The following is a 12302-nucleotide window of genomic DNA, read 5'->3' as shown; positions in this document are numbered from 1 at the left end:
AACACTGTTTTGAACAAACCAGACGCAAGTCTCGTGCTCATGTTACAAGTGGCAGCGGTGAAGCACCTAGTGGAAGTTTTACGAAACTTCTTAGCTCGAGGCAAATGTTATGTTCAGTGGCTAATTGTGATTGATGCAAGGCTGAGGTTTGCAAGTGAGCTGCGAAAAGGGAACAAGAGGACACTGAGGAATACCTTTTACTTATGATCTGTTTTTTGTGTTACCTGTTTTCTCGCTAAAAAGGAGATGGATTTGCTGGGATTGTTTTGGACGTGTCATTGTTTTGTGGACTCTGTAACTGACAGAGCATCATGAAAAAGAAGATCAACGAATTTATCGCTACCACCCCGAAAGAAAGTCGTTCATGGATTTAAGGATCAACTTTTGGTCATCATGAGCACAGGTTAGCTAGTTTTTGAATGGTTGTGCAGTGTATTGCTGATCATGCACTTTAGCTGTAACTGTCCTTTAGCCGTGTAACTTAAGGTTGCCTGGTAAAGCGGAAAATGTAGGATGAATCATATTAACTTTTTATTTGCACATTAGCGGACTATACATAATGTTTTGCATTGTGATAGTTGCTTTTTAGGATTCATCGACAACAGATCTTAGTTTAAGAGGTTCCAACAACTTGACTTAAATCCCAAGAAACAAAAAATATAGGAAAATATGTATAAACAAATTCGGCTATGTCATGGATTATATACAAAATCCTATCGTTCACTGTATTTCAAATATTTCGGGGAGATTGCGTTTATGCATCTCGGTTTTTTTTTTTTTTTTTTTGCCTTTTAACAGCCGTTTCGGAGCGTACCTTTGGAAGGGGAGGTTGCAAAGACAATCAAGATACTTGATCCCAGGCGCATGTTCAGACAGATTTTAGCTGATAATTTTTTCTGTACGTGTGGTTCCTTGCTACTTACTTGGCACACGCATTACTTGGATACCTGTTTTCTTCCACATGGGCAAAGCTGAATGTACGTCACGGTGGATACTCAGACGATACAGTTATTTGACTTATTCTGTTCTTACTGTCTATCCCGAGAAATTGACGACAAGTAAATTACCAGCATATACACTAAAGTTACTCAATGAATGTACATTCGTGATAGCATAAAACTACGCCAGGTTAAGCAATGGAGGTCTAGTCGGGCAGCAAATGAGGCTTCAAGCAGTTCCTTTGTGCTTTGATACGGACAGAATAAGACACCGGCCACTGTTTGCTTTCTTTGTTGGAACCACGTTTTAAATGTTGGCAGTGGAGATCGGTACTTGAACATGTCCGTTCAATTGTGTCAGGTTAAAAAAGACAGATGAAAGGGCATGTAAATTTCATTTAATGTTTAATTAAATGCATTCATTAAACCTAGTCATATTCTAAACATTTTAATTCGCAGGATTTATGAATTACTGCGCGCAACTGAACCAGTTCAAAGAGTAAAATAGCATCTCGGAGCACATTTTCCTGTTTGTTAAATTTAAGGCGTGGAATTACTTTGGAAAAATTAGAAGGGAGCATAAGTAATCAAAGGGCCCATGTAAACTATTAGCCTATCTCTGCTTAGGCTACACCGAAATCATATGAACTGAAGTGTCTGTCTTGGATCGTTTCCCCGAAATCTCGTAAATCGTATCCGTTTCTTAAAACAAACAAGAAATTCCGAACCACGTAAAACAAAAACAACTCGTTCTTGTACCATTCCAATGAATCTGTGGTTAGAAATACACTATGTAAATAAATCTACTATAAATCGAGATGGTGCAGTAGGCTATATAGGTGAAAGTGCTCGTAATTTGGCGAAAGTACTTGTAATTTCAGCTATGCATGTTGTGTATTTGACCGTGCTCCTGTATATAGCTATGTACTTATGGCTATGCTATTATACGGGAATGTTTCTTATATTTATAACGTTCATTATTATACACATGCATTATGTTATACACATGCACGTGTATACATGCATGCTTTTTTTGTACTTTTGTGTTTGTGTACTTGTATTTGGGCTTTTATCATAATATAGATAATTGTTTTTGGTGTCATCACATCAAGGCTGTGTTGCTCCAGGTCTTTTCCTATTGAGAGCTAGTCCTGAGAATAGAACAGCTGTGCAAGTTCCATGGTGAGCTGTGTTCAAGTGTGGGAATATGGAACACTTTGTGAACACACATGGCACATGCTCATACCCTCACTTAGCATGGTATTTCAAAACGCGGCCCACATTCTTTTGAGTCATCTAATACATTATTCACTAGTCCACAAAATCTTCATGTCCATTTGAAATTGATCCCACTGAAACTTGAAACTTGGACCCACCCCCTTCTCATTCTGTAATGTCATAATTACTACAACAAGTACCTGTCTGTCCTTCCGCGACAGACAGGTCCTTGTTTAATTATTTGGGACGCTCTTATTCTAGTTTTTTATTTAGAGTGTTATATTCTGTGTATTGATTGGCTACTACGATCTGCTGAGGATATGGACTGCCAGATTAGTTTCTCTTGCATTCTTGAACTCTGTAAGTCAGCTGTTAGTAGGAGTTGTGTATGACCATAATTACAAAACATGGCTTGGGAAGCAGCACAGTATTGCTTGCTTAAATTGTTTTTATGTAACATACAGGAAACGAATATATTGGCTTCACAGGTTTTTTCTTATGCAAGACAACAGAGCCCTTGTCTAATCATGAGGCCTAGTTTATTTTAAGATTCCAGGTAAATATTTGAATATAGGAGAAAATAGAAACAGAAAAGGTGTCTGAATGTGTTTCAAAGGATACTTTTCAGCACTTGAAAACTTGCGCCATAACACTGGTGCTGCAACTACCCAATGAACACACATTTGTCATTAAAATGCTTCCCAGTTTTCTGAGGCAAAGTCTAGACTGCTGATTGTTTACTCTAAATCCACCAGACCAGACTGGTATTAAATTGAATTTAAACAGAATTGAGTAGAAAAAAAAAAAAAAAAACAGGCAAAATTAATGAACATAATGTCTCTGGCTGTCTGCATGTTTTTCCAAGGACACATGAATGCTTGTCCCTCTGAACCCTTTTTCCTTTTAGGTAGATTTTGTTCTTCTTTGTAAGCAGTACGCTAACCATTAATTTGCTGTACAGAGGAACTCACTTGCTGTTGTAATGACTGGGATAGCTAGGTAGTTGCTAGCAAGGTATTCAGCAGGCTAGTTTTCTAGAACAGCTGTCGATTGTGGGTAAACTAACTTGCCCTCTTGCTATTGAAAAAAAGTCTGTTTATCTACTGAATTATCTGCGTAGAAGCCTTACTTGGCTGTTCATTTACTGCAAATAGTTTATGCACATGTATAGCCTGTCAACAATATTTTAATTATCAAAACAATGTTGAACAAAGTTCCTGCTTCCACAATCACCCTGCTTTTCTGGCCACAGTACGATTAATCAAGTGAAAACATTTGATATTAAATTGATGGTGGCTAATTAAATCGAGATTTGAAAGCTAGAAATGTCTGATTAAGGTTTATTAATAAGATTAAGTTCATTATAAAAACAGTAGCTCTGTCCTTTTGACTGACATCAGTCCTTTTCTGTCCCTACAGGTTTGAAGAAGCCACCGGTGGCACCCAAACCCAAACTTACTCCGACTCAGAAGCCAACTCCTCCCCCAGTCGCCCCCAAACCGGATATTGTCTTCTCTCACCCTTCTCCAGTAGCACCAAAAAAGGCCAAGCCAACTGTCGCCCCTAAACCTTGCATTCCCAAAACAGCAACTGTCACTGAATCCACACCTGTTACTTTTACCTGTGCTCCAGAGAGGAACAGCAGTTCAGAAAACCTGGGCCTGCTCAACTCTAAAAATGGAGTGCATGTGGAGCTCAACAAACCAGGCTCAGACTACATTATACCAACTTGCACCTGCAGCCAAGATAGTTTTTCACACTGTCAACACGTGGGGATCTGTAAAACTACTGAGATCATGTTTGAGCCACTGGAAAAACCCCTGGAAACATGGCAGGCTGACAGAACGGAGACGTCTGGATCGCGGATCTCGCCGGTTTCTCCAATTCACCCTGAACTGGAGAATGGGCACGATGAAATGGGGATTAACAAGAGTCAGGTTGTCAATACCAGCTTTCTGGAGCAAAAACTGAATGAGGTTTGGGTCCAGGCTCTTTCCACTAATTGCTTCCAAAATGACACACCTCTGGAAAAGCCCCTAGTTCAGAGCGATGAGGCTGAGACACTGGATCAGAACCTGAACCTAGTCGGAGACACGGACGGCTCTGTTAAGAGGCAGTCGCTCTCTGAAAGATCGGGTGACGATGCTAACGGTAATCTCTCCATTCCCATTTTCAGCCAATCGCAGCAGCAAAGCTCTGCACACACGGACAGCTCGGCCAGCTCCACAGATAGTGACACCGCGGTCAGGGATTCTGGGGAGTCTCATCGCGGGTCCCCGGTCCCAGCGGCCCCAAGGAAGCCCCTCCCAATCCCCACTCCGCGTAAATCCAAGAAACTAGTCCTAGTTAGGCAGGATGGTACAGAGATGGTCACACCAGAGGAAAGCTCCAAAACAGTAGAGGAATTGCTGATTTCAAATAGTTTTCTTCCGCCCTCTAAAGTTCACACACAGAGCGTATTAGATTTTAAAAACCCGTCCACCGAACAGGGAGTTTTCCCACCCTGCCAAGAAGGTGCTGATAGCGTTGAGGACTCAAGTCCACCTGTTCCCCCTCCACGGCAGATGTCCCTTCTGCTGGACCGTGACCAGATGCCCAGCTTTTTTACAGAAGAGCCGCCGCTGAAGGTAGAAGATGAGGAGGTCAGATTGGGTGGCTGTGCCACCTCCGACAGTTTCGCGGTGGAGGAGGATGGAGGAGGGTACTGTGACTTTGCCAGGTTCCCTGTCACCAGGGTTCCACCAAAACATGTCAAGCGCAGCTGCAGCCGGCTCACGATGGGGGACAGGGCGGCTTCAGCAGAGGAGAGGTCACCGAAGGTGGCCCCAAAGAAGCCTCAGAGGCACAGTTTGCCCGCGTCGGGGCTGCTTAGGAAGGAGCCGTCTGAGGAGGTTTCAGAGAGAGCGGGGGGTAGCGCGGGTGAGGGGGACCCTCATTTGCCTCCGCAGGATGAGCATCCACCTGTAGACCAGCACGGCGATGCTCTCGATGAGAGCGAGGAGGTGGCGAGCGAGCCTCTGGTACCCTTGGTCGAAAAACCTTCACGGAGGTTTCCGCGGGCAATTGGGCCTTTCTGTGGAAAAAAAGCGCCCAGGAGCGGCCGCACGAGCGACGCACAAAGCAAGCCACCCAGATCAGGTCTTGAGCCAAAGAGGGCAAAATCCTTCTCCTCGGCGGACCTAGAGCATGCAAGCAGCCATAAAAGAAGCTCTTTCCGGAAGCTTCTGGAGCTCAAGCTCTCCATGAAAATGTTACCTAAGCTGCTGGCCAAGGGCACCCAGTCTCTGGACTGCACCACCGTGGAAATGGAAAAGTCTATCGATGACGAATGGACCCAAGAAGACCCGGAGAGCAGCGCTATCAGTAACCAACAGGCTCCCTTGCCGAATGGCCAGGACACATCGCCCAGCAGTACTTTGTCTGTCGAGCACAAACCATTGTGTCCGCAGACCAGCTTGGATCAGAGCGTAGATGACGAAGAATTCTGCATTGGGGTGGAGACCGCGGTGGAATACGAGAACCTTCCGTTCTACGAGGAAATCCCTGAGTATATGAACCTGCCGTTCCTGAACGCCAGGGGGGCACTGGGCCACCGGCGGGCCTATCTGAGCTGGCACAACTCGTCCAGCTTGGAAGACGGCGACGAGGACGTCTACGAGGAACAGGAGCCGTACGCGTCTCGTGAAAACCACGTCTCGAACGAGCGGCATTGCCAGGCCCACAGGAGGTAACGGCATTCGTTGCGAACCGTTTTCATGTGCCGTTAATCAAACTCGGCGTCTAGCTGAGCTGAGAGTTGTGAAACGTGTCTGTCCCGTCAGCAAGGCCTTCGGGAAACTATGACCTGTAGGCTACATGTTGTTTAAGTGGAAGCTCATTTTAGTTTGATGACTGTGTTTTGAGGAGAGGTGTGCCCTTCTGCAGCACACCTTTTCAGAGAGGGCATGTGTTTGCGGTGAACGGGAGCCTGTGGTTTCTCAGTCTGCGGAGATAACGATGTTAACGGTGTGGGGTGCATGATGTCGCTGGAATGAACTACTGTGCCCCCAGGGTAGGAGTGGAGGAGAGATGGGAGGAGTGTGGCAGCTGAGCTTTTACTGTAAGCTAATTACTACGTGGGAGGAATTTCCAGAACAATACTTTATTCAGCGTGCTGTCAGGAATATCACTGTCAGGCAGCTGTGGAATGCGAAAACATGTTATTTATTTAGCTTTGTCATTGCCTTTTATTTTTCTCTGCTAGAGATAGTCTGTGTGTGGCAAATTTTCAGTGATTCACCAGTTTCGAAGTGAACAGACTGTCAAGTTATCTTGTCTCCAGTTCAAAGATGTTGAAGGCTGACATCTGTCCAGCGTTTTTTCATGGTAGTGTCAGAAGACAGGGCTTTCCAGGCTACTGGTCATTTTCCTTGAGTTGTTACTTTTTTTGTTGTTGAGTTGTTTATTCTTTCACAAAGGAATTACAGTGCAAAATTATACTCTTAGAAGTCTAGGGGTTATCCAATCATCAAACCCAGGATTAGTGCTTGTATAACAGTTTACCATGTTTTGAACAGCTTAGTGTGTCTGGAGTCCTGGTACTTGCTTAGTACATCCATCCAAAGACTAACCTCGTGGTGTAGTGTTGATTGCGGCTAAAATATTCTACTTAGCCTTCTAAAGATCAAAAATACAATATATTTTACAACCAGTTTTACATGCAATACGCTCTTGAGATTTATAGCCATACTGCATATGTTAAACTGGTACTATGCAAGCTGTCTTTTACTAAACTGTGCCTGATACTTTGGAGATGTACCTATGCAGTCATCATCGACCGGTGAAGCTTAAATATTTGTCCCCTGCTAGGGTCGCATATTTGTCACAGTACAGTATTGCTTAGCGAATTAAACAAGCAAAGTTATGACTGCAGTGTCTGGGACAGGCCTCTCAGACATATTCCCCAAGACTGCACTGGCCATGTTTTTTTTTTGGCCAAATCCCTGTACTTGACCACAGCGGTGAGTTGCATGTTGAGGAAACCGTGCTGAGAATGCAGGCGATGAAAGGGGCATTCATCGGGCTCTTGGTTAGACCTTTTTCCTGTGGGTTATTTTCAGTGGCCCAGAGCAGGAAATGTGTGAATACAGCAAAGCTGGTGAATTTTAACTCGGGAGGGGTGGGGAAGAAACCCTGCCCTCATTTCTGTCCGTTTTTCTTTCTCTCCTCCTTTCTCTAACCCTAGATCTTTCTGTATGTCTCTCTCTACCTCTCTTTCCGATGCATATCTGAATATAGGCTATAGCCTACATCCTAGCAAAAAGTGGCCATAAGCACTTACCCAGGATTTGTTCAGCCATCCTGCATCATACCCAAACCTGAAGTGCTCAGAATTTTTACACATTGTAACCTTGTCAACAATACTGGCAAATCCTCGGCTTGTCCAAATGTATTCAAGTGCTTTTACACTAAGGTTATATAAGTGCGGTCTAATAGTGGTCTTTCTTTCAGGAAGTAACCTCTTGGTGGACTGTTCAGCACATGCGTTGTGTCCCAGTTTTAAGTAGGCTATATCTTCCAGACAGTCTGATACAGAGCTCTGTGGTAATGGTGGTAAAGAAAGAGGCACAATTTCACCTTAGTGGCAAATAACATAGACCAGTGCACAGGCTATACTTACTTTGGTCTGAAAATGGATCATCAGGAAACCACAAAGTGGTAGGAAAAGAGGTGAGTCATAATGCACTCATGTGGCATAAAAAGGAAAAGAACGAGACATGCTTTATATCTTCAAGTTTACTGATATAAGATAGAAATAAATGAATGAAATAATCCTGAAGATATTCGACTACGTAGTCTCATAGAATAAATTGCACTTTGCGACTGTGGTGAAAACTACAGTGAAATTTCACACTGAAATAACTTATGAATAACACGCCCACAGGAAACCCTGCAACTTCTTTAACATAATTGTCCATGTGCCAGGAAAAAGTTTTTAAGAATGCATGCAGGACAGAACTGAGCCATTATCTATTATGAGTAACCTAAAAAAAAAATCTGGAAACACCTAGGCCTACAGGTCAAATTTAGCAAAGCCAAATCTTGCAGGAAGGATCTGCGTTTCTGTGAACTGGACGAGTCCTGTTAGTGAGTTGGTCCTGAGGTTCATAGCACTACCAACCGCAAAACGGTCTTTATGATCATCTAGATTTGTCCTATTACCTGCACTCTGAAATGTATCCAGCACTATGCCAAGTTTAGCAGAATAACCATGTTTAAATTCAAAGGGCACCGTGGGCCTTATTCATTAATTTCATTGCTTGACGTACCATGTGGTCAATAAACGCTCTGTGGTCTGGTTGGTTTGATAGGACTTCATATCAGTTTGTGATTTCTGTTTGTAAAAGTAGATAGGCTAGCTCACAGTAAGTTTGTCCTGATAGTTTGGTGATATTGCCAAAGCGGCTATTTTGGCTGTAAATGCCTTGCTAATGAATGCAACAGGACTGTAACGTCAACCTTCGGGTGTTGGTTAAAAATGACCTAACCACTGCTCAACACCATTCGGGCCCCGATTCTGAGTCCAGTATCCTAGCCATGTTCCAGATTCCGTGTTGAAAGTCAAAACTGCTGCTTTGAGCACAGGTGGCCCAGATCCAGCGCCTTTCTCTCTCATCGTCGCTTTCACGGTACGACTCCTGTTGCTTACAGAGCTCATAATTCCGCTCATATAACCCCCTTTATATCAGATCCGTGCTGCTTTTATCGCAGTGAATTCTCCGGATTAGGCTTGGGTTTGCAGGTACAGAGCCCTGAGCTGCCCCATTGTTCCTGTATTGAAGGCTGCCCGCCAGCCAGACCGGGCTTGTCCGCTCGAGTGTCAGCCCTGGATTTGGCTCTCTCGCTCGCATTCAGATCTACGCCGATAGAAGATTTGCTTTCTTCATTGTCACGGTCAGTTTGCAAAGTAGGCCATGCATTGTTTTTGCGTTTTTTTTTTGGAGGGGGGAATAAGATGGCAGTGACGTCATCGTGACCTCCTGTACGGAAGCTATGCAGATTTGAAACGGCAACTAATGTCGGTTCTTGTGTGAGGCTAACAAATTGGAATTTTTTTTTTTTTACTGTTGAACGCAATTTGAACATTGATCCCTGTGAATAGAAGCCATGTGTACTCTGTTGCTTGTAGAGAACTTTCCTCTAGCTAGGCTGTATATAAATTTTTTTTTCTAAATTGCAGTTGAGTTTAATATATTTTGAAATAGTAGAATGCATCTGATATGCTTACCTCAGATTACTCTTATACATATTTGGTGGAAAGGGAGTTACATCATACAGCAGGTGGTTTATATACCAGCATCACCTCACTCTGTGCCTGAGGATCAGCTGTGATCGTATTCTCCCTCATTTTTCATGCTGGTTGAGGAGGTGCTCATGAGCTCATGATCTGCTGTTGAAATCCCTCACTTTTTTAAAATTTAGGGATCCCGTGATTTTATGTGTATAATAACTGCATTCAGTCATGGGCAAGTAAAAAATAGTGCTCTTGATTATACACGGCTTGATTTATTGGTGCAGTAACTTCTCAGGGTGTTTTTGAAAGGCCAGGCCATGGACAAAAGAGGAGGCCCATAGGAAAAGAGATAACAGATGTTGGGAGCAGAAGTGGGAGTAGAGAACATTTGTATCCACACACAAAGGCGTTGTCTAATAAATCACTGATGCCCTGAATATAACATGTATGTTACAGGCAATATGGAAACGATGCAAAACATATGGAGTGAATGGAGGTTAAAAGGCTGAGGATTTCCTGACAGCGTGTACAATATGTGGGTCATAGATGTCAAAGAAAGGGTCACTGCCCACGAACAAATACACTGGTTAAAATTATTTTAACATGTTGGGTTGTGATGTTGTACAACAGGCAGAAATGTACTGTATTTGTCACGGGTGAATGAGAAATTTCAAACTTGCTGATGTCACTGATATTGAACCTTTTGCTTCTGTCTGGATTGCTCATATGCCTCCTTCTGTGGGTGCACTTAAAAAGCGGGATTAATTAAGAGGCTGCGTAAAGTTGCGATGTGTAAGTCGTGTGATTTAGCAATTGAAAGATCTGCTTGGTTTCTCAAGCCTAGCCGTCTTTTCATAGGAAGCGCTGAGAGGCTGTATGATTATCATTACTCACCTTGTGAAATTCCACAAGAGACACACTTGAAGTCTGGTCCCTTGATTGGCACCTGCAGTCACAGGGAAGGTTCACGTGAATCAATTTGTGCACCCGCTCCACAGACCTACAATTGCATTTGACAAAATATCCTGAATTTTTAAGAACTACTCCGAGCCCCTAAATCATTGCATTATGGGATTTACTCGCTATTCATGTTAATTACACAGTTGTGGGGTTTTTTGTGTAAAGGAACGGGATTTAAAGCTTTCCTCAGCTGTGATCAAAACCAGAGATGACCAGCTGGTGTGGATGAGAGGTCTGGTAGAGCAGCGGGGGCGAAGGGGGCGAACACATCGGGACGCACGTAGCCTGTAAGACCCCGCTGGGTCTTCAGACGAGCGGTTTGTTTTGCGGTTGTGCTTGTGGCGTGGCCTTTGGACGTCAGCCGCGAACCAGAAAAGCGACTGTGGCAAAATCAGGCATGCGGCGGTGGCAGAGAGAGCCAGACAGGAAACGCGTTTCTGTCAGCAGGGAGGCCTTGCCCCAGAGTACAGTCAGAACCAGCTGTTTTACACAAATTCTTTGAAGGGTTTATTTTCGCGTTCATCTTCTGCCTTCTGCCCGTCCCCAGACCTCTCCTGCTGATCTCTAATGTTCTTGAACTGTTTCTGTTACGTTATGATGCTGTTTACTCTCCGTTCAGTGGCGTCCATTTTAATTTTAATTTAAAAAGCGTTGGTGGCGAACTAAATGGAATGTTAATTTAAAATCGTTTGACAGTAACTGTCGCCGCGAACAATGTTACCGTTGTTTAAACGCACGTTAATGAGAACGCTGCATGTTAGCCTGATCCCGTCAGACAGAGCTTGCCAGTGATGTTGCTCTCTTCAGTCGAGTGGATTTTAGACAGGATTTCCTTCTGGCCTCTGACTTCCAAAGTGCCAGTACTCGAGCGTCTTATTATTCCATGTTAGAATGTCAAAGAAACAATAAGACGCTCTTTGTTAATGGGAGAGAACAAAGAATCTGGCAATAAAACTATGCGCTGCCCTTTTATTTTCCCTAAGGAAATATGCCCACCACTAAATCTGTCAAGGGAATAACAATATGGCATTGTTCAAACATCTTGCTTTCTGCTTTCCCCACACAATGAAATGGGGGCAAACGTGCAGAGGAATTGAAATACTGCATCTGTGCGTGAATGAATGTGTTTGCTTTAATGATGCGTCAACCTGGAAGTTTGTGAATGAACTTAGTCTTACTGTTCTGAGAGGCCTGTGCTGTTCATTAGACAGCATGTGAGTATGAATGCATGTGTGCGTGTGGCTGTGAGAGTGTATACTTCTGTGTGTGTGTGTGTGTGTGTGTGCATGTGTGTGTGTGTGTGTGTGTATGTGTGTGTGTGAGTGAGTGTGTGTGTGTGTGTGTGTGTGTGCGTGTGTGCGTGTGTGCGTGTGTGCGTGCGTGTGTGTGTGTGCGTGTGTGTGTGCTGTGGTTGTGTGCGTGTGTGTGTGTGTGCGTGGGTGTGGGGTGTGGTGTGTGTGCGTGTGTGTGTGTGCGTGCGTGCGTGTGCGTGTGGCGTGTGCGTGTGCGTGTGTGTGTGCGTGTGTGCGTGTGTGTGCGTGTGCGTGTGCGTGCGTGTGCGTGTGCGTGTGCGTGTGCGTGTGTGTGTGTGTGTACATAAGTGTTAGCTCCCCAGCTGGCTTTCCTCGGGATGGAGTGAACAGAACTTCCTGTTTTCCTGACAGGGTCTGTCTGGAGCGGAGCGATGGCTCGGATGTTCGGCACTCCGGAGAAGAGGAAGTGGTGGACAGCTCTGACGAGGATGACGATGACAGCTTCGCCTCCAGCAAAGGGGAACTGGAGCTCTTAGCCGACAGACAGGTGAGACATTTTTCCAGATTTTAAATATGCTCAGCGGACCCACAGAACAGTCCAGGGTAGTTGGTACACAGCGCAGCATTTTCGGGCTATTTGAATTGGATGTAGGGTGCAGG

At 44.3% G+C, this 12302-nt stretch overlaps 1 protein-coding gene across 1 annotated transcript in view; it reads left to right on the top strand.

Annotated features, from left to right (window-relative positions):
* Positions 1-44: 44 nt before the first annotated feature.
* fgd6 (FYVE, RhoGEF and PH domain containing 6) overlaps positions 45-12302 on the top strand; it is a 28309-nt gene continuing 16051 nt past the window's right edge. The window contains exons 1-3 of the mRNA XM_064342533.1: positions 45-403; positions 3576-5883; positions 12054-12189. Coding sequence (XP_064198603.1) covers positions 394-403; positions 3576-5883; positions 12054-12189 — 2454 coding nt within the window. The 5' untranslated portion in view covers positions 45-393. The remainder of the gene's footprint in view (positions 404-3575; positions 5884-12053; positions 12190-12302) is intronic.

Source organism: Anguilla rostrata, chromosome 7 (genome assembly GCF_018555375.3).
Source record: "Anguilla rostrata isolate EN2019 chromosome 7, ASM1855537v3, whole genome shotgun sequence".
In the NCBI taxonomy this organism is placed as follows: Eukaryota; Metazoa; Chordata; class Actinopteri; order Anguilliformes; family Anguillidae; genus Anguilla; species Anguilla rostrata.
This window is presented reverse-complemented; position numbering and strand designations above follow the sequence as displayed.